At 41.1% G+C, this 26,282-nt stretch overlaps 1 protein-coding gene across 1 annotated transcript; it reads right to left on the reverse strand.

Moving 5' to 3' along the window:
* Positions 1–1,040: 1,040 nt before the first annotated feature.
* On the reverse strand, positions 1,041–23,585 carry RRP15 (ribosomal RNA processing 15 homolog). Its single transcript, XM_082302434.1, has 5 exons — positions 23,514–23,585; positions 19,965–20,239; positions 18,036–18,133; positions 16,990–17,191; positions 1,041–1,778 (listed from the first exon to the last, which is right to left on the reverse strand). Exons 1-5 carry the CDS (start codon positions 23,578–23,580, stop codon positions 1,626–1,628), a joined length of 795 nt encoding a protein of 264 aa, XP_082158560.1. The 5' UTR covers positions 23,581–23,585; the 3' UTR covers positions 1,041–1,625.
* Positions 23,586–26,282: the final 2,697 nt, after the last annotated feature.

Raw genomic sequence — 26,282 nt, forward strand, 5'->3', positions numbered from 1 at the left:
CTAATGTCTCCTCAGATATCTAATATGTTCAACACTCAAAACAGCTTGAAAATCTAAACATTTCTGCTGTTCGCTTTGAGTTCTCCTCAAAGAATTATGCTACAATATATACCAGATGAATAGGCTAGGGATAAGACAATGATTGCCAGTTGTTGGGATGGGTTTCTCTGCCATTTTGTACCTATATTTTTTATCCTGCAGTACACACAAAGTTCAAACAATGCCTTCATTAGGAAAATCTAAATCCTACTACATATTTCCATGCTGAAGACTGAAAATTTCAAAGTTGCTCCTAATCATATCTTGCCTCTAAGCAGGTACAAAGAAAGGTTTGTATGTAAGGCATCTGTAGAAATGGATAGAACAGTACTATGTATTTTAAGTATCAATTAATAGGCCCCAAGGCTTTTCTTCACATAGCAAATGGGGAAATGTGATAGCAAAGTTAAACAAATGACACAGCATCAGTCAGTCAGTCTGGAACAGCAAAGGCAGCAGAATTCAACCCCAGCCTCTCATTTAGAACACCTTAATCACCACACAGTTCCTTCTGTATGCATATGCTTACAGAAAATATATTATTATTATGTGTGTTAGCTTCTGCACCTCTGCAACCAACAACTACTGAGGAGAAATTGCTGTAGCTTAAACAAAGCCAGTTGTGTTACCCTGACAGATGACTTCCACATTTGTTACTGTTAGGGCACACACCTAGGAGGAAGGGCTCGTTTGACCCTTTGCAGACCTGAGGAATTAGCATTAGAGCTGGCTAAACCCACAGGATGAATCTCGGAGCTCCAGCTCTTCACTGAAAAAGGCGAGAACAACACAGCTGCAAATGAAGCAACACTGAACACAATTTTATGTGGTATTGCTAGAAAAGCTCTCCCTCCCCAATGAAACCAATAGCAATGACTGTCCTTTCCTCTCCTACCAGACTCTTAGCTTACACAATCTCAGACTCGCAATGGAAAAACCATATATATATATACACACACATATATAAATACTAAACCCAGTCAGTAGAGTTGAGTCTCTCCTTTTATAATTGTATTTCCAGAGTTGTCTCCAATCAAACTAATGCTCCAAGACCAGAACTATCACATTAATGGCTACTTTCCTTTATTATCTACAGAACCTTTTCTGGCCAAAATAGTAAAGACTCTATAGGAGTCCGATAACTTTACAAGGTGACGGTATTTCTGTGTTTATTGTAAGTCATTTCTGTTGCAAATTGCAACAACTTTTCAAAGTGCAACAGTGATTTGGACATGCAGGCACACTAATACATCAATTGCCATGACTAATGTATAAACTTTTAATGACCTTGGCAAAATCTATCTTTCATTGGGCAAGTGCCACTATTTTGACTGTACAAAATGTTTTGGAAATATGTTGAAAATTATACTTGTTTTGGAAAATATTTCAGGATTTCAGTATAGCAAATGGAGCTATATTAAATAAAAGTTTGACATGGAGGAGAAAACACTCCAAGGTTGTGTAAGTCTTTTTTTTTTCTTTTAAAAGAGGTATCCTCCAAGTGTTGTACATTCACAGAATGCTGACTTTTTATCCAAACAAACTTAAGAAGATAAAACATTATCTTGAATGGTTTTCAGTTTCATTCAGTCACTGTCATCTTCTTGTTTCAGACCACCTCCTTCTTCACTGTTGCCCTCTCCATCGCTTTCCTTGTCCCAGTCCTTCATAGATGCTCCCATCATGAAGTCATCACGCAGTATATTCCATTCTGGCCCTTCTTCAGACTTCACTTTACCCTAAATGTTTGAGGGGAGGAGAAGAAAAAACAGAGCAACATGAGATAAATGTGAGAGGCAGTAAAAGATGGAAGGTCTTCATGCAATCAAAATAACACCTCCCACAATCGGCAGACTGAGGGCCAGCTCTTTCTGCAAATGGTACAGAAACACGCAGAACAACCAAAAATGACTTGATGCTAAAAAGCAAACTTGTTTTAACCAACCAATAAAAGAAATATGGAAACAAAACAATTACTCCTCATGGATGAAACAGTCAACCCTGGGCATGGCTCGCTTTATTAAAATCTTTCTTGGCAATCAGAATGGATTCATGATATCATTTATTAACCCCCAGGTGCTGCTTCATTAGAACACTTCTTGGCACACTTCTAAAACACAAATATGGATTTAATAAAGGCTTAGCCCCCCCCCCCCCCCAATTTAATATTTAACATATTCGGTGATACGTGAACCAAATCCCCTTTATGTGAATTATTACCTCACTACCTGGCCTTGTCATATGGTACAAAGCTGCCTCTAAAAGAAACAAAGTTGATCTACTCTTAGCAAGCCAACAACACCTTACTCCAAATTTCCTACCTCTTGGAAGTGGATACACTCGAGGTCCACTACACGGACTGGTGAATAATAAGGAAAAGGGGCGGGAGTGTTGTTTCAGGTTAGCACTGAAAACAGCGCCTGGTCGCGGTGACAGATCCCGTTTGGGCAGTGCAACAGCCCCATCCTGTGGCAACACTTCCAAACAACAGCTTGAAGCTACACCTACACCCTTACCGGAGGAAAATACCAAAAGCTGCTCAAGGTACTGAGGAAGGATTTATTTCAGTGGTTTATGCCTTAGCAAAACACTGCTGAGCAACAACACGGCTCAGTGTCCAGCAGGAAAGCAAAAAATTGTCCTACCAACGTGGAATTAGGGGCAGCGGGAACACTCATTTAGTTCTGCAGGGTCTTTGAAACAAAGTTAACACTGGCACCCCAGGTAGGCTTTCCCCACTCCCCTGCTCCAAAGAAAGGACCTCAGCTGACTCACCCAGGTTTAGGTGACAACCACCTCCTGACAGGGTGCACTGGGTGGGGTCACCTCTTACAGCATCCTCGGCAGACAAGATTTGCCTACTGGATGCAAAACCTGCAGGAAATGTATGATCACTGTAGGCATCTGTCCATGCCTCTTCTCTGTCACGCATCTAGGAATGTGATACCACTGCATATTTAAGATGAAGTCTGTGGGAATCAATCTTTGGGATAGAGCAGCATACAGAATTTGATAGCAGGAGGAAACAGAAATGAAGAATGCGGGTCCATCACTGTAAATAAAACATCCTTATCACACCATCAGAAGTTACCTGAGTGCAACAAGTCTGCCAAACAAGGCATGTATTTTTAACAGGCAATCAAAGCAGAAATGCTGCATGTGACTTCTCCTGCAGTTCTTTCTGAAACACTGCCCTCACAAAAATAGGATAACAAGTCTTAACACTTTCCTTCCCAGAAGGAATTTCCCAGGGCCCAGCTCAAAAAAAAAGAGAAGCTCCACAGCTTTTCCTCAAGATGTTTGCACTGGGTTTTGGTTTGGGGCTTGCTTTTGTGTCTTCACAGCTGCTCTCACTAATGGCTACTCCCATCCAACAATTCCCCTTTTCCCCAGGGTAGTGCCTCCTAACCAGTTTCCACTCTTGCAGCAATTTGTTTCCAGTGCTACACCCAGTAAACCTAAAATCGTCTCAGACAGGGGAATTGACTGCATGGAAGTAAAGACCTACAGATAAGGTAGGTCCCTAGGCAGACCTTAAAATATTCACATGGGAATAATCTGTATCATTACAATAGTGCAAACACTGGTACTCTGTTCTGGGATGCAAGGAGCGTGTAACTTTTTTTCCCTCCTTTTTAACTGTATTGCAGTTGTTTTATATGTTTACCTTAGCAGAGTAGAGAACAGTCTAAAAAATCACCAAGCTCTTTCTTTCTTAACCCCAGATCTTTGATAAATCACTATTTGAACCGTGAAATTTAAGAGAGGTAAATCTGAAATACCTAAATTGAAACATCCCGTATTTCTTACAAAACAATCTACATTTTTTGTTCTCAAGAATAAACCAACCAGAATTCTTTCTTTCCCCAGATGTGCAGAACAGGGGTTTTTTCTTATTTTGTTTTGGTATTTAAACAGCACAGAGCAGTACATTATTATCAGCAAGGACAGTGGCAGGCTCAGGGTTTGAAAAGCCCAATCCTCAAATTCATCACAAGCTGCTATTCAGCAACCATTAGCCCTTCTTTCTGGCTATGTCAAGTGAACAACAGGACAAAAGCAGGACCTTAACAAAAGAGGGGTGCTGATTCTCCATAGCATTACCCATTATGTAAGGCACCACAAAGGCCTGAATAGAGTTTTACAACAAGCCCAATGGAGAAAGACAGAGGTAGCATGTTCGTGCCTCAAAGATGAAGATTAAATGCTTGAAAGCAAATATTTAATCAATTTTAAGCATGCTTCCAAGTGAAAAAAATGCCTTGTTTAGTATTTTCATTCCTAACTCATTTACTACTCTCTTTTCCTCTCAGAATAAAAACTCTCCAAGTCTATGGCATCACAGAACATTCCCAAAGCCTTAAGAAAATATGCAGCAAGACTATTTGTATAATTAACAATTAGTTCAACTGTAACATCACTTCCCAACTTGCTTTATGTAAGAATGTTAATACAGTTGGATTTTCAATGCCATAATCTAGCTTCATCTAAATAAAACAAAACTGATTTTTGGCACGTGGAAAATAAACCAGCTTTCGATCTACACAAATGCTTTTGAACTCTCAGTCAGCTGTTCATGCACATCTCACTACAACACTGAAGTCCCCTTTGAACATCCCCAAATGAAAACAAAGCAGGCTACATAAACAACAGAGTGTAACGCTACATAATGTGAATCCTTCAGTAACGCAAGGAGCGAAAAATTCTCGTGTTGTTTTTTTTCCTCTCCTCTTTTATACACACATTGGAATTGGGTTTTCTTTGCCAGAAGGGTGTGGCAACCTATTTCAAAAGGTCTGAGTGGCAGCAATTAGTAGAATACCTCGAGACTCACTGGTGTTTTACTAATTGCTGGGGATGGACTTGTTATCACGAGCCGAAATAAGGCAGACCAAAGCACGAACTGTGGTTACTCAAGTGCTGATATTTACTTGTTGTGATGGACTCATGGTCCAGGTGAAATGAGTTCATGTAAATAAAAAAAAACAACCCAACACCTTGCCTACTTGCTAAGCTATCACAGCACTAGCTAAAGTCTCACACAAGTAGGGCTCTGTAGTGGGGACATACTTCCTGAACTAATTGTGATTTGAAGACATACCCTCTAAAATTTGCACCAGGACAAGATGAACTGAAATTCTTGGCCAAGTCCTAATAAAACCACCAAACAAAGCTCCAAACTAAGCTCCAACAAAGCTTAGTTCTGTCACTTAGAACAAGCAGCTGTCCTCTGCAGGATCCAGGCTCCTGGATGCTTTTAAAGGAATTGGTCTATGAAAGCCTCGTGGTAGCAGCAGCAGCTATATGATCAAGTTAGAAATCTCCCCGGTTTTGTCCATTTCTTTACCACCACAAAAAAACACAGCTATAAAATTTGCTTTTGGTAAATAATAAGACAGTATCTTCAACTGAGACCTGCCAAACTCAGCACTGGAGCTGTGGCAGACAGCGCTGACACCGAGGTGCGGGATCAATCCTCTCTGCCCCTTCAGAAGCAGGATACCTGCCAGAGCTTTTCAGAACCTTATGCTGAAGCAAACAAAAGTCCATAGTGCTTACTGGTAACTAATGGCATTAAAAGATATGCCTTGAAATCAGGGCACACAGACAAAAGACAGCATTTCACTCCACTGTCCACCAGCTCATGTCACTTGAACACACTCCAGCTTCTGCCTCTGCAAAGCAGCGAACAAACCTACAGCACCATGGAGATTCCCCAAGAGCCTGTGTCCAGAAGAGAGGAATTCCAGGGCATTAACAAAGGAACGTTTTTCAGACCTGGGAATTCCAATCAGCACACTGGACCCCCATGCTTTTGCTCCGTGTAAAAGACGAAATGCCAGAGCTTGCAGGGGCATCTCTCTTTACCATCACCCACAATAAACGTTTATTTGTACCTGTCAGGGAAGGAATGTCTAACATAAATATCTCTCAAGCAACAACTTTTAGCATTGAGAAAACAATTCTAACGTGCCTAATTAATCTGAACTGCCTCCCCAGGTTCCTCTGTTTTGCTCAAGACAAACATTTAAGACCTTGAGACACAGCAAAGCTTTTGTCATGACTGAGAAGTTAAAAAACGTAACTGCCAGAACACATTCTCACATACATCTGACAATTACCTGCCCTGTCAGCCTGCATCTTGCTCTGAATGACTGCTGCTACTCTGGTTCTCATCCCCAAGCAAGTCAGTTTAAACTGAGCTCAAAAAACTCCAAACAAACAGCGCAGGCATACACTGAAGTATATTAAATCTCAGTTTAAAACAATAGTAATAATACAACCCCCACTTGGCAGAAGAGGGGGAGGGAATGAAAAACAAAGAACACCAGCATAATCATTTTTCTTAAGTTCATTTTCAGCAATATTTGAGCTCACAGGCTAAGAAAATAAATTTCCCTCAGGCTGAGAAGAAATAAAAAAAACCTGCAGCCGAAGTATCTAAAGAAGAAATAGAAGCAGAAAACAAAATTTAATGATTTTTAACAGGAAAATGATACTTGGACTTGATCATTAATGCTGCTTGCAACTTGATCTGATTTGAATTGCAGCAAGATCTTGACTCTAAGAAAGGTTCCTATGTAAGCCTGATCCCAAGCAGCCAAAACCCCACAAAACTGCAAAGTGAGAATACAACTTGCAGCACTATTATCTTGAACTTCTGAGCTGAATTATCACAGCAACTCATTCTGGGAAGCATTTTCAAGCTTGCAGAACATGTGAGCTGCACAACAGAGATCTATTCTTCTGCAGTATAATTCTGCACAACTGTTTATTCCTTAGGGTGAGAGTTATTCAATACCCATTTGCATCCTCTCTCTGAATGAGAAATTACAGCGACTGAACTAAACTGCCCTGGTTTACTTGAAGTGACACCACACTGTGGGTATCAACAGTGGCACAGGGGATTTACTCAGATCACAAAGTCTCTCATACAGACCAGAATCTGCTCTGGCAATTCTAGTAAATAAATCTAAGAATGAATTTTTTTTACAGTGTGTTTTGAGACCTGCTGTTCCTGTTCAAATTTCTCTGAAAGTAACACACTGGAATTGTTACTACAAGCACAACAAATACTGATTTTCCTTTTGAGCACAGCCAGAAGACCACCCAGAGCTTAACGACCTGCACGAGGAATCTCCCCATCCTCACATCCTCCTCTAGGGTTTACTACAACTGGGGATGTGTGAATGAGAAGGAATGCTTTGGGTTGGCTAACAGAGGCTTAAACATGCCCCAACTTTAGAGGGGTCAGAACTCAATTACAGAATTTCTAAAAACAAGCATTAATCTGGGCCTAAGCAAAGAAGAAAAATCATAAGCACCGTTATTAAATGCTCAGTTGCAAAGAAGAATCTTAGAAAAAGCTAATGAGAGAACAGATTTCCTCAGCCACAAACCTCATAAATTATTATTTGTCAGAAAAAGCAAAACTATTTTAAGAATTCAAGCTTAACACAGGGCCCTTCTGCATACAGGACGCTCTGGAACTCCTCAGCCTGTGCTCTACTCCAGCCATCGACAGCAGCCATCTCAGAAACCCTTGTGCTGGCACAAGGAATTCCACCACATGTTGCTGCAAGACATGTTTGGCCATACTGGCATCAAGACTCCCTTCCCATGTTTTAATGAGCATGAGTAGCATGGGCATGCTACACCAGGAGCTGCTCACAGACAATAAAAACTCACCTGAAAACATGACTCACCCAATGAAACAATCCTATAGTTAAGTTACAACACAGGCATGACCTGTTACCTTTACCCATACCAGCAGTTCCCCTTGGGGAATACACTCTCTAATTTGTAACTTATGCTCTCTGAAATACAAGGCAAAATGACAATGTTGCAAATATGAAGTAATCACACTATCTTTCCAACTGCCGGGCCAAAACACTCCACTGACATAAGGAAGAAAGAAAAGGTCCACAAATAAGCATTTTTAAGTAGGCACCAAGTAAACATTAGTTCCGAATAGATTGCAAGTTCTTAGAGAAGGTACCTGGAAAGATAGGAATAGATTAGCACATTCCCTGTATGAGGCTGCCATGCAACATACCAGAGCAGAAAGTTCATAGACTCTTTCAATATGCCATTGCTCCTCATTTTCAGTCCTGCTGGTTTTTGTTTCCTGTAAGAACAAAACTCTTCATCATCCCCATCTATATGCTTCACACATATACCTTCACATCTGCAATGCCTGTTTATCAGCAGTCACACTACTGACAGTGAAATTCCTGCCTACCAGACTGGCCATTCCTATGCCTGTATTCACCTGTTACTCCTACCATTTATTCACCTGTAAATCTCTACACAGCTTCCATGCTTCATGTACTTGGCACTGCACAGCATCAGCATCAATTAATGCTTGATATAAAGACCCACTGAGTACTGTGGTTGAAAATAACTCATGATCAAGACTTCTGTATTTAAAGCAATGTGTTACACTTTCATTGCTTATCAGACAAGAATCTGTACGGCAAATTATGGTAACCAAACCAGTTGAATCATAGTCCTGACTTGGAAAAGACAGTGCTGTCCATCAGAAAAAACAACTTTTCTTGCTAGCTAGTCATGAGTCTTGGGTCTGAGGCAAAATATTATTCACTTTATACCAAAAGCATACTGGTTAATTACAAAGAACAATCTTACAAGGACAACTCCTTACCAGCTTCCATAGTTATTACCAAAAGGAAGATAATGAACTGAGAATTCTTCTGTTTGGATGGGATTCAAAATGAAGAAATAAAGAATTTTTCTAGATATGCAGCATTTCAACCCTGAAATAAATGCCCCACAACTTCTCACAAGTAATAAAAAACCTCTCCATCAGCTGGTCCTACATTTCTTAATGTACATTTCCTGCAGTAATGAAGACATGGCAGAGTTTAAAGATGAACCTAAACATCACCTCAGATCCACAACATCGTTGTTACAAGTTGCTCAGTTCCTGAACCACCAAGCTGTATCTGGAAAGTACACAGATACAGCAAGAGTGCCTAGTAAAAAACATTCAGTCAAGATTAAGGCCTTCACTGTGCTATCCCTCAGAAGTCACATCCTCAGGTTTTTTAAGTCTACTTTAGACTAACATTTTCCAGTCACAACAGATCTTTCTAAGATGTCACCCATTTATGAAAGACACTTATGCACTATCTCAACTGGGTACCTAAAATTTTCTGCAGGTTTTACAAAAGCTTGCCTGTTTGCCCAGTAAGGAAACATGCAGACCTGCAGCTGTTTGGAGTATTTCTGATTTTTTTTTTTCTTTTAATAAATTATCAGCTTGAAAATTTTTGAATAATACGAATATCACTCAAATCATTTTCAACAAATGATGCTAAAAATCATCCACTGTTTTTCATTATGATTCAGTCAGAGGCATAATGGAGTGAGTCCCAAAAGGCTGTCACAAACAATAAAGGCTACAGTAATGACCATGTCCATCACCCAGCACTTGAGAAATCATCTCACAGAACAGCTGATGAGAAAGAAGTGGGGCTAGTAAAAAGCCTCCTCTTCCTGACTCAGGATTTCCACTTATATTTGAGTGCCAGAAGAAGTATAAGGATCCAAAAAACTTTGAGGTAGGAGGGTGACAAAAAAAAAAAACAACAGACCCCCACAAGGAACTAACTTCTGTGCAATTTTATTGCTAAATATAAAATAACGATGTTTTCATGTCTGCTAAGCAGCTTGTCTGATATAACCTCCCAACAGTCATTGCCCTTGCTTTTACTTAACTGGCTTTTGTGACATATCGTAGAGGTCTCCAAATCCAAATTTCTCTGATTTTATAATCCTGTAATTTCCCCTCACACTGTCATTCGTGAGTGGCAAGCTCATTAAGGAACAGACCACACCCCTCAACACTCCTGGCTGCTTCCTTAAAAACAGTTTAAACCTGATGAAGGAAATGTAAACTGCCCATGATCTCAATCCCTTATCCTAAACATCTGGCTACCCTTTCTCTGCATTTCTGACCTTTCCATCTCCTTCTACGTTTCTGTATGGGCTTTCCCAACAGCTGCAGGTGGAGAAGAAATGACACAGACCACCTGCAGAACATTGACCAAAGTTCAGCAGCAAACCAAAGAGAGGTCAGACCTTTCCAAGAGGCAGTTTTAGTATAATTTGTAATACTACCAGTTTTTTGGATATTTTTTAAAAGTATATTTTATAATATTTCAGTAAATTTCAGAAACACTCATTAAAAACTGGCCAGGATTTCCCATAGTACTGAAAAACAATGTACTGAACTCAGCCATTGCTGACCCTCTAACCATTGCAAGCTGGAAGCAGCTTGACCCACCACTCCTGAAGTCTATCTACCAAGATAAATAGATGAGTAGGTACCCACAGAGGTCATTTATAACACATATCTGCTAGTTCAACACTCTGGAAATCAGAACACTTTATACCTTAATAAAACTTCGAAGTAAAGGAATCACTTTTCAAGATAATTTCCAATAGCAAATGCTTACATGGGGGGAAACAAACTTACTCAGATAGACAAGCTCCACCCAAACCTCCTTACTTCCAGAGAACATTTTTCTATAAAACTTTATGAAATGTTTAGATGTATTTTTCTCTAAGTACACTGCCCTGCCTTTAAGAGTTATGAACAAAGCCAAAAGTGGAGAGCTGCTTTTATAAGGCTTCCAACTTGATTTACCAGATAAAAGTCTAATAGGATTTGACTCTGTGCTTTGTATACTCACAGGAAGATCAAAAGAAGATGTATGCCACAAGTTTTTCAAATGTGGTTGTTTTAGACATAGTTTTACTGAAAAAAAATCCTTGCAACATCTTCTGGGAAAATAGAACACCATCATAGTATCCTGTGCACTAATAAACAAATAGCAAGGCAAGTTACTCTCAAATATGACAGACGGAGCTGTCTCAGTATTGCCTGACATTTCAATCACAAGTCCCTGTTTATATTCACTTAGAAATTTGCCAAACTTCAACCACTTCATGCTGAAGGATTTTGCAATGTTTCAAATAGAACCACTTCATTCCTTTTCACAGAAAGACAAACTTAAAATATTTTGTCTTCAGCTCTAAGGAACAAAGAGACATTTTCTACAGGAACCCATTAAAACCTTGCATCATTCATTCTTTTTAAACTTAAAAATCAGTTAAGAATGTGTTTTGGAGCTGGCAACATATCTTTTGCTATCTCCATGAACATTTGCCTGGATCTGGACAAGTTATAAACATCTGGAAGACTGCCCTCCCCCAACCTCAGGTCATCACCTCAGTAGATGCAATAGGCATTTAGCATCCAAATTCTCTGAAGATATCTGTCCTCACTGATTACACACTATCTGCATCTCAGCAGACAGCACTAAGCTGAACCGTGAGTGGCTCGTGATGACACACAGGGAACTGGCCTTTCTGTGTGAACAGCTGCCAGGGCTGCTCCTGCATTAGGCACAGGATGCTGGGCTGCATGCTTGGCCCTCAGGTGCAGGGGGAAAGAACCTGTCAGGAACATAGAACAGGAAAAGGAGAAAAAAAGAGGTAGATGGGAACAAAGTGAATAATCACAGCCTTTTCCCTTCCTGATTTGTGATCAAATATCTGAAAAAGAGGACAGAAAGGGATATTTCAGTATAAAACCACAGGAAAAAGAGGTAAAATACTGCCCATCACATGACCCTTAATTGTTTTATCTGGAGTTGAATTTACAGTGTCAAGTTCTTGACATCCATCAATCAAATTTAAATATTTAAACACTGACAAATTTAAATTGACATTTAAATATTGACAAAGTCCTACATTCCCATGTTAACACATATGCATTACCTGCTATGACAACAATCAGGGAGCTGAGCTTACACATCTTAAAAACCCAATCCTGTTGATGACCTAAACTCTGTAAGTTAATATAACTTCTAAACAGATTTAAAGTAAAAATGTCACCCTCAAACAACCTCTAACACTGCACAACAACCCCTTACCTTAAAGAACATAAGGAATATAGGATACAGCAAACTGGTGGCAGGCTGTGCTGCATTTATCCCTAAGGATATTCCTAAGAATACAGCATACAATTAGGTAATCAGCAACTTTCTGGTACAAAACCAAAAAACTTCATTAAAAGCATCAGCTCCAAACATATATGGGTGCCCTTCAAGAAAATGTACACACCGACTGGAAAAACAGATACAAATGCAGTATCTAAAGGAATCCAAATTAAAAGTTTTTGTGCACATGATGGGAAGACATTTATTAAAACTGGGAGAATACATCTACTCTGGCTACAGCTGAACTAAATTAATACTTGGCTGCCCCCTCAAATCTGCTGGAATACATGCATGCCTGGTTACTCCTTCAGTTAGGTCTGTAAAACCAGCACACAACAGCTGTAGTAATAAACTTCTGCTACTCTGCAATGCCATTATCACCTAAGGAAGTTTCCTTATAAGATTAAAAGAGGTGCTGATACACCTTACACATTTCCAGAAGTCATCTCTGCCTTCATCCATACTTCAGAAACAATTTCCTAACGCAGGCTGAAGCAACTGTTCAGACTATTGTCACTCCAAACAGGTACATGAATGAAAACAACTTTTTTTTCACCCTCCCTATTTCTGCACTGTGGAAACTGGAAAAAAAGCAGACCATGCTGATGGCCAGTACTCATGAAGCTGCAAGAAAAAGAAGGCAGTCACTCTCACAGTTTTTAAACTGATCTGACTTTTAAGCTGAAAAGCACAATTTATACCCCCATTTTGCTTAAAAAATGAAAGCCCCCCATGCCACTCCTTGTATCCCAGTAAGAACAGCAAAGTCGGAAGTGTAGTACTCCTCCTGCCCTTGAACAATCTTCAAACAACTGCTTAAAATTCAAGTCTTATGAACAAAGAAAAATCTATAGTAAGCCTGACTCTAATCACTGTCCTTACAAATTACTTACCAGATACTTGGAGCATTTATAAAATATGCTTGAGGTCGAAGGAACTTTTCTGGAAAAGCACTTTATTTTAAGTCCCATATGAGCAATAGCTGCTATGAAATAGCACTTGTATTCTTCTCCACTCATCTTCCTTCCCGTCAATAAATTATTTTAGAATAGGTACTATTTTGAGACCAATACACCAATTTTTTCCAGATGCCATCACAACACAGGAAGCAAACTGTACCTCCAGGTCATGTAGCCAGCCTAGCTTACAGAAAGATTACCTTGCAGAATTTGGATCATGGTTACTGAAGTAGACCAGGAAATCCTGCTCTTACTTCCATCACTGAAATGCTCTGTAACAGATATGGTGTAAGAACACTTAAAGCAAAATCATGCTGCAAAGGCCTAATTAAAAATGAAAGGTTCATGAGTGCAGGTTATGCTTGTCATAAAGAGCATCTGTAACTTTCATGCTAGTTGTTTATGTGTCACTAAAAAATGTTTTACCACAGAGTAATGCCTTACAGGGAGCAGCACCAATGAGAAAAGAAAAGTGAAGATGAAACTCACTGACACACAGCAAGGGAGGAGAGTTGAGGCTGCTCTGAGAATGCTAACTCTGAACTGCCTTGTTTTCTTACAGTTAAGACTTCAAGACCTCACGTAGTTCACTACATCAGCCAGCATGTCCGTGCAACTCTAAGAGAACAGAAACTTCACTCAACCCTGGAAGCAAAGGTACTTCCTAAGAGCACCCAGAAATCTCTTATGGACCTAAAGAACACAAAAGATTCCTGCAAGGAATCCTTTACTGCCACTACCTACTTTTGTATTTATTCCATAGACATAAAAATGACTTCAGCCTCACGCCCTGAAAAAACAGCATCTCTGATATGTACCCTTTCTAAACCTGTAGTTTATGTTTCCTATAGCATCCAGTGGGAAGCTGGAAGATGCAACCAACACATCCTGAAATGAAAAGCTGGTCTGTAAGGATTGTGTTGAACAAGATTGAAAGCCCTCATATCTGCCAGTAGAAGATTCCTAGAAAAACCCACCCCAAAACTTAAAAAAAAGCCCACGCGAACACAAACAAGTGGGATTTTTATTATTTCTTTTTAGATTACTACATTTTCCTGCCACATTGCAAGGCTTCAGACAAAGTGGTAAGAGGAGAGAAATTAGTTGATCTTACCCAGAGGCAAGCATCATGCACAGTAACTTAGAAAAAAACCAGGAAAAAATATTACACAAGTCAGCTGGCTCAGCAAGGATTAAGAAATACCTTGATAAACAGCAAATGATATGAAAGGCAAAGCTTTTGGCTCCAGCTCAGAAAAGTAATTACTCCCAGCTGGGCACACAAAACTCCCAAGAAAGGCTACAGTTTCACAAGAAGGGCACAGGAAAACCTTCACAGCCTTAGTCTTTTCTTCATAGTTATGTTGGTAGGTATGTGCCAAGTAACATTTAGGCCAATGGCTAAAAGTAAACAAGACTATGAACAATGTTCTAGTGGGGCACAGGTTACCTGTCCTTCCCAGGAATGCATGAAGCTGATGGAAATAAAGAGCAAAATTTAGAAAGTGGTCATGCTACTTTTAAACCATACTGTTGCAAATGGGCCTCTGGAGCATTTAATTTCTTTTTTTCACACATAAATATACTCAGCTAAATAGTCAATCACAACAGAGCTTTATAAGGGCTTTCTTCAACAACCCCCTGACACTTGAAAAAAATCACCAAACTTTCAAAAATACAAAGCAAATTCTGCATTCAGAAACTCCTGCAGAGCAAGAAAATGCCTTCACCCATTCTCTCAAATATAGTCAAGTCTCATGTCACAGCACAAGGCTCAAGTCAAGAAAGGTTTGCTTCCACTGGTAAAATTTTTTCTGCTATTTTTCCTGCTGACTGCTTGTTTTATGTGGGTGGGGTAGTGTTTTTATTGTTCTGGACTGCCTTTTAATTGATGGCAGAGTGCCTGGATTTTGGGATTGGCATCTCTTCCGTTGTTTTTGCTGAGATAAATTAATGTATTTCCCCCCCTTTTTCAAAAATGAAATACACTCTATACTCTTGACTATTAAAAACAAACCCACAAAAGAAACAAACAACAGCTTTCAGATGGCACAAACAGTCTGCTGAACTCCTGCAAGAAATTTACTACCAAAAAGCCTCATCCAGGCTTCCTACCCCCTGAAACACCCTCAAAGACCAAGAAGCAGAGATACAACAGTGGAGGCCAGCAGAACTGTTCAGTGGCTAAATATTTGTGTAATTCTGAGAAGGAGACTGAAGAGCAGATTTTGGCCTGAACCTCAAGCATCAACAACTACCAGGAGGGGAGCCTGCTCAATGAGTAAGATATGTTCTCAAGAGAAAATAAGGCAGATTAAGAACAGCTTGAAAAGGAGTTATTAAAGAGATTCGTTCAGTATTAAATTGAATGGAGAATCACTGAAGCAAAGGCAAGAAGGGAGGGAGGAAGGGGGGGTGGTCTATCTAGGCAGACATGGAATCAAAAAACCCAACCAAAAACGCCGGTCCCCACCCCAGCTTTTGTGCACAAGCAATGTGAAAGCAGCACCTACATTAATTCTCAAACCCAACACTAACCAGCCAGCATCCAAAGCATCTCCAGAGGACGTGAATGGAAATATGCTGTTACTGATGCTGCCAAAATAAAACTTTTCTTTTTTTTTTAAGTATAGAAACATTTGCAATCTGTGTTTTCTGACCTTGTAATTAAAAAATTGCCCTGCTACAATGTGTCACAAAAAAAAGGTCCTAGTTCTTGCCCAGCTATTGATTCAATGCTGACTACAATAGTAGTTGGCACTGCCATTGTTCCAATATTCTGCTATTCTGAGGGGGGAAAAACAAACAAACAAACCAAAAAAGTAGAACCACACACAGGCACATGCCCCCCCCCCACAAACAGGCAAGCTGGAATCATTTACAGAGAAATAAAGTGTCAGCACCAAGCTAAATTGTTCTCATTATCCGAAGAATTTAAAAAATACTTCAATATTGCACTTGCATGAAAATTGTATGAGCACTCCATGCCAGGCAGTGTTTCAGCATGTTCCCCAAGCGCACACAAACAAAAAACATATGACAAACTGTTGTCTCCTAACTGATTAAAGTATTTCTTCCTGGCATGGAAAAGCACTTAGTTAACTGCAGTGTGTCTAGGCCAATTGCAGTATTCCACCCACTACCAAGCACAGAGTTCAAACCTGAGCACAAATACGCTTCAGAAAAGTGCAGCTTCTGAAATACGAGAAAGAGTGTGTCTGAGCAACTTGTTTTCAACCCTGAGCTACTTGGTGAGCTGAAAGAACTGATGAAGAGTTGGATGAGTCCAACTACACTGTGTCTCAAACACATTTGGAAAAAGTGGAATGTATTTCTTTCCAAAACATCACAAGAGCAAGGAAGCCACACCAGCCCGACACACACAGAGAATCAGGGAAAGAAAACCCTACATATAAGGTTTAATACATCTCTGTTTCTTTCTGTTGTGGTATTCATTTTGTCTGGCAAATCCTTCAGTTTCAGACACCACAATCACCCAAAGGAAGCGAGTTTGACATGATCAAACTGTGGGGACACAGTTTGGGTAGTACAGTCTAATACACCGTGTAACGTGGACAGTCTCCAGGTCTTCAACAATTTCAAGGAGCTAACAATTATTGGCCAAATTCCAAATGTCACAACCCACCATAATCTAGCAGTTTGTTCCATGCCTGGTGCAAAATCCAAGATAAAATCCAGTGTTTCACAATCTTTTTTTAAACACACAGCTAAACCAAGTTATTTGCATAAAAGGCTTGATGTCTTACCAGAAGAGCTTCCAGTGTTTTGTACTTTGATAGTCAAAAGACAGGGAAAACAGGCTAAGAGCTGCTTGTTCCCTTCCAGAAGCCTCAAAACAACCCAGCCATTTGGATCACAGGTTTATGAAGAGCAGGCACATTAACAGTCATTATAATAAGAAGGGACCTTGTACGCATTTTTTTCTCACAGATGAAGCCTACCTGTTTACTTTTTGTGGCCTTTCCAGCAGGATTCTTGCCTCCCTTAGCACCCTCCATGTTTCTTAAAACATCGATGAAATCTCTCTTTGAAACAGAAGACATCAGTTTAGCACGCTTCCTCTCAGAGCTCCCAGCTTTCTTCACCTGCTCTTCCATTTTCTTCTGGTGCATCCTGACAGCATTGAATAATTGTACAACTCCTCTGGGATAGGGAAGAAGACAACAAAGCAAAATTTTGAACTCAAGTTCCTTTTACAGGAATGAACCCCCTACTAAAGCTAATCGGTACAGATGCTGGATGACTTCTAGCTCCCCAAAATGGTTACCTGGAACCTCAGTTCGGTTAAGAAGTAACATTTACTACAACATACAAGACTTTAAATTTTCACTCCTCCTTCATACTCATTGCTAGGAACCAGTAACAAACAAATCCACAAATAACTATTCAGATTCTGAAGTAAGCTTGGTAACATGGCACTGAGATCAGTTTCATCCCTGAGCATGTTTCATCCTTGGGAGCATGTTATTTGTCCTAAAATCAGTTATTAAATTACTCAGGCAAGTTTCTTAATGGCAGCTGAAGTAGGAGGATAAGGCACAGGAATGAGTAAGGAGACAGATACAGGCAGCACATCAATGTTCAACCAGTTCTGTGACACCAAACCACCACAATGTGGAACAAGCAGCTGAACTTCACAGCCGTGGATCTGGGGAATCCTCTGCAGAGAAGCAAAAAACCAGAAGAGTAGAAACAAGTGTTCTGCATTTTTAAAGCATTAAATTAACAAAATGAGGGGATCCAACAAAGCACTTCTGTTAAGCAAACATTAGATTCCCATCTAAATTTTTACTCTTTCATAAAGCTTCTGAAATCTCTTGTTGAACTTGATACTGTACAATGCAGACCTGTCTATAAATCTCTTGGCTCCTGCTAGTCACTTCTTAAAAGGAGTTCAATCTGATTGGAAACAGATTACCTGCACAGGCCTCTTCCTCCTCTTTTTGATATACATATATTTAAGGAAAGCATTCAGAAAAACTTTTACCTCGTGGCAATTCTCTGAAGATTTCTTTCTTTCTCTCGGTCTTTGACAACATCTGGCTTCACTCGGCACATCATTTCCCATTCCCGCTTTTTATCGAGCTGCATTATAAATATTGTTATGTGAAACAACATGGACATTTGAGAATGCAGCATGCTCTGATAGAGTACGTAGCAGGAGGAAAAAAATGTATCTGCAAAGTTCACTTTGGTTGAAAGTAAAGGGAGCTCTGGTATAGGGCTGGACAACAGGTCTGAGCAGGTCTGAGCATTGACACAACAGGGGCCACGCTCAAATCTCAGAGTCATCTGCTTGCAGTAACAAAAGTCTAGGAAAACGATGCTTTCACACTGACAGCCATGAGCAAGGAAATTATTCAATGACAGCCTTCAAATCACAGACTTCACAAGCTGATCACAGAGAAATTTATACATAATGAATCCCTGGGTCCATCAAGACAGGCATGTCAGATTTTGAGCCTTGGGAATTTGACATGCCCCCACAGGATTGATCCCAGTATAGCTTTGTGACCAAAGTGACGCTCAGCAAAGAGTGCAACAGGCAGAACTCTAACACAGGGAGAACACCAAGTGTCCACCAGACAACAAGTCATGTGGACAATACTGGGTTTTGTCTTTTTTTTTGGAGGCTCTGTTTCAAAAGCAAACTGATCCACTTTTCCATTACCAGCAGACACAATACCACCAGCTTTGTTTCTGCTGCAATAGCAGACCACTGTATTTCATGACCTCTGCTTCAGGAGTAAAGTAGTGACATTTTTTCTTGCCCTCTGAACAATTTAACAGTGTTTTAGTCCTGGTGATGTTCCATTAAATCTGTTTTATGCAAGAAGTCTCTAATAGAATTTCAGAGTCTTTATCTTTATAACTCCAAGCAGACTACTATGAATTTCTGAGTTTATGACCATGTTTTGGCCTTTGATCAAAATAACTGTCATATCCTACCTTTCATCAGCAAGAAATCAATAAAAGGCAAATTACTTTCAAGTTTTTCTAAAGCAAACAAGTCAGTTTGGGGACCTGTGGCCCATCTCTGTTTTGCAGTATTCTCAAATATTGACTGGATGAGAGCAGGTATTTAGGACAACCATAACTGGGCAGACACTGTACTGAAGCTCTCTGTATTTAAAAGGCAAGCCATGGCCCAGCCACAGCATGTCCCAAACTGTCAGGTGAATAACCTGGTTATCCCACTGAAACAGAACTGGTAGGATGAGCCATTAGAACTATTAATGTATTTCTAGCCTGAAGGTAAATCAATCAGAGCCTGGAATTATAAGTTCCACTGAAGGCACAAACAAATTACTTACTTGCCAACAAGGTTTTGCTTTCTGCATACCAGTTTCAGAACCAGAAGCAATTTAGGGCACTGACACCATAACAGAAAACTTCAATCAGGAAAATGATTGAGTGGAGCAAACAACAACGCACAACCACATCAGTGATTACTGCAATCTCAACCCAGAGGCCTTGCTTTGGAAGTCACAGCACAATTTAAATGAAAGCAGTTTGCTTCTCTTTCTCCCTCTCACTTTCTGTGGTAGAGAACTATTTCAATTTGTAATGCCAGCAAAGTGAATTTCACCCCAAATTAACAACAACAATTAGAAAACCAAGCTTAAAGCAGCTGCTTTCACCCTCTCAACAACAAAAACACCTTAAGCTGACAGACTGGAACAGTCCTGCTGCCAAAGTTCAGCCTGCCTGACGACCCAGAAGAAGAAGTAAGGGAAAAAACCCTACACAGCATGACTGGAAAGTAAAAAAAAATTAAGCTACTCAAGATCATTGGGAAGGAGAGATTCCAAAACTGAGACAGCCTCAGCAGAGACTTGGGAGAGTGCTCTGAGACTATTTTGCATGTAGCCCATCTGACAGTCACTGCACATGGAATACTGCATCTTTTTCTCACCCTCATCTTCTTTTCCTGCCTTTCTTGTTTTTTTCTCTCTCTCTCCTTCTCCAGGCTTTTATTCTTGGCCAAGATAGTGGACTTATTCTGTGGAATCTTTTTGTTGAGCACTTTTGCCATGGCATCTGCCCAGCCTGAACTTGGGCCATCTTTGGAGCTTGTTGCCTCTTCAGCCACATTGCCAGGGGCAGCTGCTTCATCTTCATCATCACCATCCAGGGCTTCACCTCCTGAGGAGTAGCTGTCTTCTGGAAGTTCTGAGCTTAACTCAGAACCTAAGGATAAAAAAAAAAAAAAAAAAAAGAAAAGAAGCAAAAAAACCAATCAGGAATTGTTTCTAGTAGGAATCATTCACTAGTGCCATTGGCTCCTTATGTAAATATTATCCAAGTTCAGGGCCATGTATTACTGTACATGTACTGTTACAATTAATTCCTCAAGCAGGCACACACTGTTATAATTTATTTATTAGAAACTATGCAGTGCAAGTGCTTGCTCATCTCAGTGATGATTTAAACTAACAGAAAGAGGCTGGGCCAAAGGGAAAAGGCAGCCCCAGATATTTATTATTAGATTATTGAATACTTTTATGTTTAGGGCTGGTAACTGTGGGGGGAAAACCCGTCTATTCTGCAGTTAAAAAAGTGTAACTTATAAATGCCTATACACACAAATATGTATGTATATATGTACACACAGACAAACTGCAACAGTGACATCTGGTGTTTGAGTGCAAACAGCCACAGGGATTACACTGAAGCTGGGGGGCATTTCTTACATGAAAGCAAAACCTGCTCAGAGAGAACACCGCCAGCAAAAATACAATTACCTAAGCATAATGAACCCAGGGGAGACTGCTTTGTGAAATACAGAATCAAGACAGTCGTCAAGCAGCTCAAAAAGAAACCAGAGGCACTGAGCTTTTTTGGGATAAGTAACTAACTGCTCAAGTTACACAAATAAAACACCCCCAAAGTCAAGTTTCCTTACCCCTATGAGCCCTTCAAAATAAAAAAAGAAGGAACTGAAGTTACCAAAGTTTGGAATAAAGCAACATTGAGATGGCTGGAAACAGCCAAACTGATGGCACAACAAACACATGAAGAATCAGTCCTCATTACTCTGTTCAGTGGGCCAAACTGCAACAATAAAAGTCTGTAACAGTGCAGATGATTAACTAGAATGAAATGGGCTGCAGGTTTAGGGTGGGCTTAAATATGTTTGGCTATTTCACTTCACCACGTAATCAAGAGCAGAGCATACACCAGTCCTGCCAGCATTAACTACTATTCCACTAGTATTTGTGCCACTTGAAATTTTAAATTAATTATCTTATATACAACTGTCAAGGCTGCAAAATCAAGTGCTGGACAGAAGGAGGCTGGTTTCTGACCCAGTCCCACCAGCAAGGGACTGATTCCCCAGCAGACGACTCACTTTCATCCATCTACCACTCTCACACTACTGAAAAAAAAAAAATTAAATTTAAAATCACAGTACTGCTGAGCCAAGTGCTTTACTTTGCAAGCACTCCTATATCCCATGAACTACCTTTATCAACCAAACCATTAAGAGAATGAAGCCAGGAGTCCTTCACAAGATCTGCTCTCCATAAAATCATTTATGGAGCCATTAATAATATTCCTCATTAATCAACTGTCTATTTAATTACTTAACAAACATAAACATACACTCTGTTGCCACACTAATTCATTACTCTGCCTTCTCCATGTGCCTGTTTAAACCAGAAAAAAACCTACCAAACAACACAGCAGCGAAACAGTGGCACTGACCAATTTAAAACAAAGCCTCGAATGCCCAGGCATGTTTAGAAGCTTGGAGAGCATTTAGTTATCCTGATGGAAAGAAGTGAGAGTCTATGGTTACAAAACAAATGTGGGAAAGAAATAATCACTGAATAACTGGTCATTATCTCTATCAGTATGACTTTTAATACCAGCAAGGTGAACACAGTCTTGTGTCATCCTCCAACCAAGACAAACTATGGGGGTTTTTTCCCAGCGGTCCTTACTATAAATTGGAAATTTAGAAGTGGCAAATTCTCTCAACACAGTCAGTAACTCCTTAAAGGCATCCTTTTAGATATTTGTATCCATATGCTGAGTTTCAAATAAAAAATAAATTCACACCATTGCCTGCAAAGAAGTAACTGCATCACCACATCCTAGTTCCTACATGTAAAACAAAGTCAAGTTTTCACCCCTGGGCCTTGTCCACGCTAGGATATTGCTACTTAGCTTTTAAACAAGGAATTGACCCCTGCTTGTGACATTTTTTACACACACAGAAGCTAACAACTACCAAAAGTCTGAATCTGAATCCCCCACACTGCTTAGGACCAAGTTTTGCAGTTAGCCACAAAAAACAAGATCAGACTTATAGAAAGGAAATTTGCAAAGCATGTATTAATTTCCTATACATAATATTTTCTGCCAATAAAATAGGACAGTGCTGGATAATACCAGCAACATTTTGCTTTCAACAATTACAGAAAAATTAACAAGTTTTCCACTACCAGCCAAAACGTAATCTATAATACATCAGAGTATCAGTCAACAACATGAGATAAAGCTGAAGTATTTCAAAGTAATTTAAACTAGATTAACTCCATCACAAGTAGGACCTGGGGCTCCACTCTGAATTGAAAAGACTGATGTCCGGAATTGATTTAATCTAAGTTCTAGTCGGTTTTGTGTGTGTGTGAAACACACATCTCGGTACTTTACTCTTTTAAACTTGCTCAGTGATCGAGGCGTAGACACACAGTTAAAATACAGCAAACATTCAGCAATGAGCTCTGAAAGAAGCTCCCACACAACGCTTCTCCTCGGGTTCAGTTTTGACGCTCAAACCAAACAGAACCAATGCGAGCTACAGCTCCAAACGGCTCCAACCTTGATTCCTCCCAGAATAAAGAAAAAAAAAAAGAAAACCAATTACAGGATATAATTAAGAAGTGATCACAACTAGTTAGGTACACCCTCACAACACGCCAGGAGGCGAGAACGAGTGGAGAACCGTGCGTTAAGGGTAAATCAGTGTAACGAGAGTGTCCCAGGGGGTTCCTTCGAAGAGAAGCAGATCCCGGTCTCGCACACACACGGAACTCGTGCAGCTCTGCACTGTCGTTCCCCCCTTTCCCAAGAGAGAGGGCAGCGAAAGCTATTTTGGTGGGCCTAGGGAACTAACCAGCTGCCGTCGGTACCCCGGGGCTGAGCGAGGAAAAGCCCAAGGGCCAGCGCAGGGCCAACCACAGCACCAGGGACGGCGGGAATGCCAGCCACGGGACACGCCGCTGGGAAGGGGCTTCAGCAGGTGCCCGGGCCGGGGCCTGAGCTCCCGTTCCCCGCGCCGACCGGCGCCAGCCCTCGGCCCAGGGTCCGAAGCGGGAGAGATGAAGGGCCACGGACCCACCGGCGGGCTCGGACGGGGCAGAGAGGAAAGGCCTCCAAAGCCAAAGACGCCCGCAGCGGCGGCCGAAGAGGCTTCAGAAGAAGAGAGCCGCCCCCCCCACCCCGTTCCCGTTACCGCTATCCGTGTCCGTGTCCGTGTCCGCAGCCCCGCGCCCACGTGGGCTCGCCACGGCCGCCGCCATCTTTCCCCAGGGTCCACCCAGTGCCGCGCTCCGGCCCGGCCCCCGCGCCGCCAACCTTCGTTCCGGCTCCAAAGGTTCCGGACAGGCGAGCGGCGCTTCCGGGGCGGGGGTGGCGCGGCGGGGCTGGGGGAGCTGCGGGCTCAGGGGGCTCCGGCCGCGCTGAAATGGGCCCGTAAATAAGGCAAACTGGGCTGTCCGGGCCCCTCCCGTCCCCCAGGCCCTGGCTGCTGCTCCGTCTAGCTGTGGGCAGAGCCTTCGGCCGCTTTAGCTTGCGAAGGCACCGTCGCGGGGTTACCAACACCCAGGCCCCGATCGTGGCCTCCCTATGCCGGAAAAGCTGCACGAAAAGTACCCTGAGAAGAGCTCCAACACCGCAAAGCTCAGGCTGGGTGTTCCCTTCCATCTTGGGGAGCTGCGGAGGATGGACGTGGCAACGAGAAAAATAAATTAATGCTGTATTTATGTAGGGTGCCTGGTGGGAAGAGGAATTTCCACAGCTCCTCAGTGCTGGTGTCCCGAGAAAACTTAGCCACGCTTTCAGGCACTGCTTTAAGGCCCAAAAGGAGGGGCTGGAAGTGTTTGCAAAGTCCAGTTGATGTACTGAAATCCCTTTCTCTAGTGGTGGTATTTGTTGTTAGCATTGGCTGGTCAGAAGAGCGGACCATCCACCACGTGTAGGAATACATTTCTCCTACCTTAGGTGAGAGAAATCTTAGTAACACTAATTTTCTATCACTTCACAACCAGTAAACAGATGCACAGATTTTAAGACCAGATTGTAACACTACCAGTCATCCAATTACTCAATTTGATGCATCTGTAAGAAGCACACCCTGAAAACGGCACTACCTAGAACACCAGAACTGTAAAAGAAGCAAATCTTTGGCAACTTCTTACACAGAAGCAGTCTAAACTAAGCAAATAAAAATTACTTATAAAGAACTGCTGTTCTTGTAGGAATAAAATGTGCTGGGGGGCAGAAGCTCCAGTATTCCTTTGAGCCCCAAAGTAGTGCAGCAGAAATAACCACAGACATTGCCAAGTACATCTGTAGATAGGAATATGGGTAGTAAAAGGGGGAAAATGTTGCATGTCATGTAGTCTTGAGTATTTTGCAGGTTTTAAAGTCTTTAAAAGGCTGTTTAATTTTTACACCCTATATTTTTTGTAAATATTTCTTTTGTTGTCGCAACCCTGCACAGTAAGTGACCTATGTCTTTGCACTTCTGTCATTCCACAATTTTCCTCAGTGATGTGGATTGCAGCCAAGATAGCAAATTTCTTTTCCTGCCTCGGTATCAGGTGGGAAAATTAGAAGTTGGAGAGAGGTCAGAAAGTGGAGACAGATATTCTTACATGACTGAGGAAACTGTTTCCCAAGGAAAGATTAAAAAGACTAAGTAAGAGTGTCTTTGTTAAGTGCTGGCTAAGGGCAAACAGGATTTGACTTCTTGTTTCTATCATAATCTGTGCTCCTGAGCAGAGTTATCTCGGACAAATTTCAGTCTAACTCACTGCTACAAGCAAAGAGAAAGTTTGTGCTGAAAATCTTGGGCCAGTGCTGTGATTTGCAGAGTAACAAGAAAACTATAAACACTCCCATGGCGTTTAATGAAGAGGCCCAAGCATTACAGGAGATGCAATTCCTAATGTTTTACTCTGCGGGGCTCAAATCCTACGGTATCTGCCAATAATAAGCGGTAACCATTTGGTCAAGTCTGCTGTGTGATGATAAAGACCCGTTCCATGTGCTTGGCATGATTAATCTCTGAATCACGTTGTGTCAGAAGGGACACTGCTAGGAGAAGGTCATTAAATTGCATAGACAACAAGCTCTCTCAGCATGGCAATTACAGTCCTCATTTCCTAGAACACCCACCTTATTGAACATGTCTCACTCTTGGTAGCCTATTTGTCTTGGAAGTATGTCAAAATCTTCAGATTAAGTCCTGTAATAGGTTCCAATAAAGGACGGCTCTGAATCTTCTTCCCTCAGATTGAATTAACAAGTCACGTCTCCGAGAGCACACTTCTCTCCATGAGCATTATGCCAGAGCATTTGTCAGAAAATTTGTTGCCAAACCTCATTTCAAATGGCTGTCATTGTCTCCCATCACTCTGGTGTGAATGTTTTCTGTGTTGAAATTGTGGTCTGAGGAATGCTGGAGATATGACCAGCCTGCAGAATCTTTCCAAACCAGACAAAGCAGCACTTACATCCCAGTTTATCATTAGGAACAGTGGCTGAAGAGCAGCAGAGACACAAGCTGGCATTCTGCGTGTACAAGTCTATAGTTAAACCTTGGCTAATGAAACAGTGCACAAAACTTGGATCTATGGGTGCACCAGGGCAAACATTGGGGAAAAAAAACCCCAAAAGTGTAAAAAGGATGGCACAGGAATTTGCAATCCTAATCTTTTTTTCTAAGATTTTAAATGTGTTAGGGTTTGGTGTTTGTTTTTTTTTTTGGGGGGGGGGGAGGGGTTGGTGTTTTTTTGGCTGAAACTTTAAACATCAACAGTTCTGGGATACAGCTCAGTTGAAGCAGTTACTGTGTATTCCTCATTACATAAATAGCAGCAGCAAATTCACAGAATTGTAGAATGGTTTGGTTTGGAAGGCACCTTAAAGGTCATCCAGTTCCAGACCCCTGCCATGGGCAGGGACACCTTCCACTACACCAGATTGCTGAGAGCCTCGT

Source organism: Coloeus monedula (genome assembly GCF_965178545.1).
Source record: "Coloeus monedula genome assembly, chromosome: 2".
Taxonomy (NCBI): domain Eukaryota; kingdom Metazoa; phylum Chordata; class Aves; order Passeriformes; family Corvidae; genus Coloeus; species Coloeus monedula.

Excerpts from the sequence above, each read along its gene's own strand:
- RRP15 (XM_082302434.1), bottom strand. The coding sequence starts at position 23,580 with ATGGCGGCGGCCGTGGCGAGCCCACGTGGGCGCGGGGCTGCGGACACG. Across the intron at positions 17,192-18,035 it reads CTTCAGAGAATTGCCACGAG|AGGAGTTGTACAATTATTCA; the intron begins GTAAAAGTTTTT and ends TCCCTATCCCAG. Across the intron at positions 1,779-16,989 it reads AGGCCACAAAAAGTAAACAG|GGTAAAGTGAAGTCTGAAGA; the intron begins GTAGGCTTCATC and ends TCAAACATTTAG.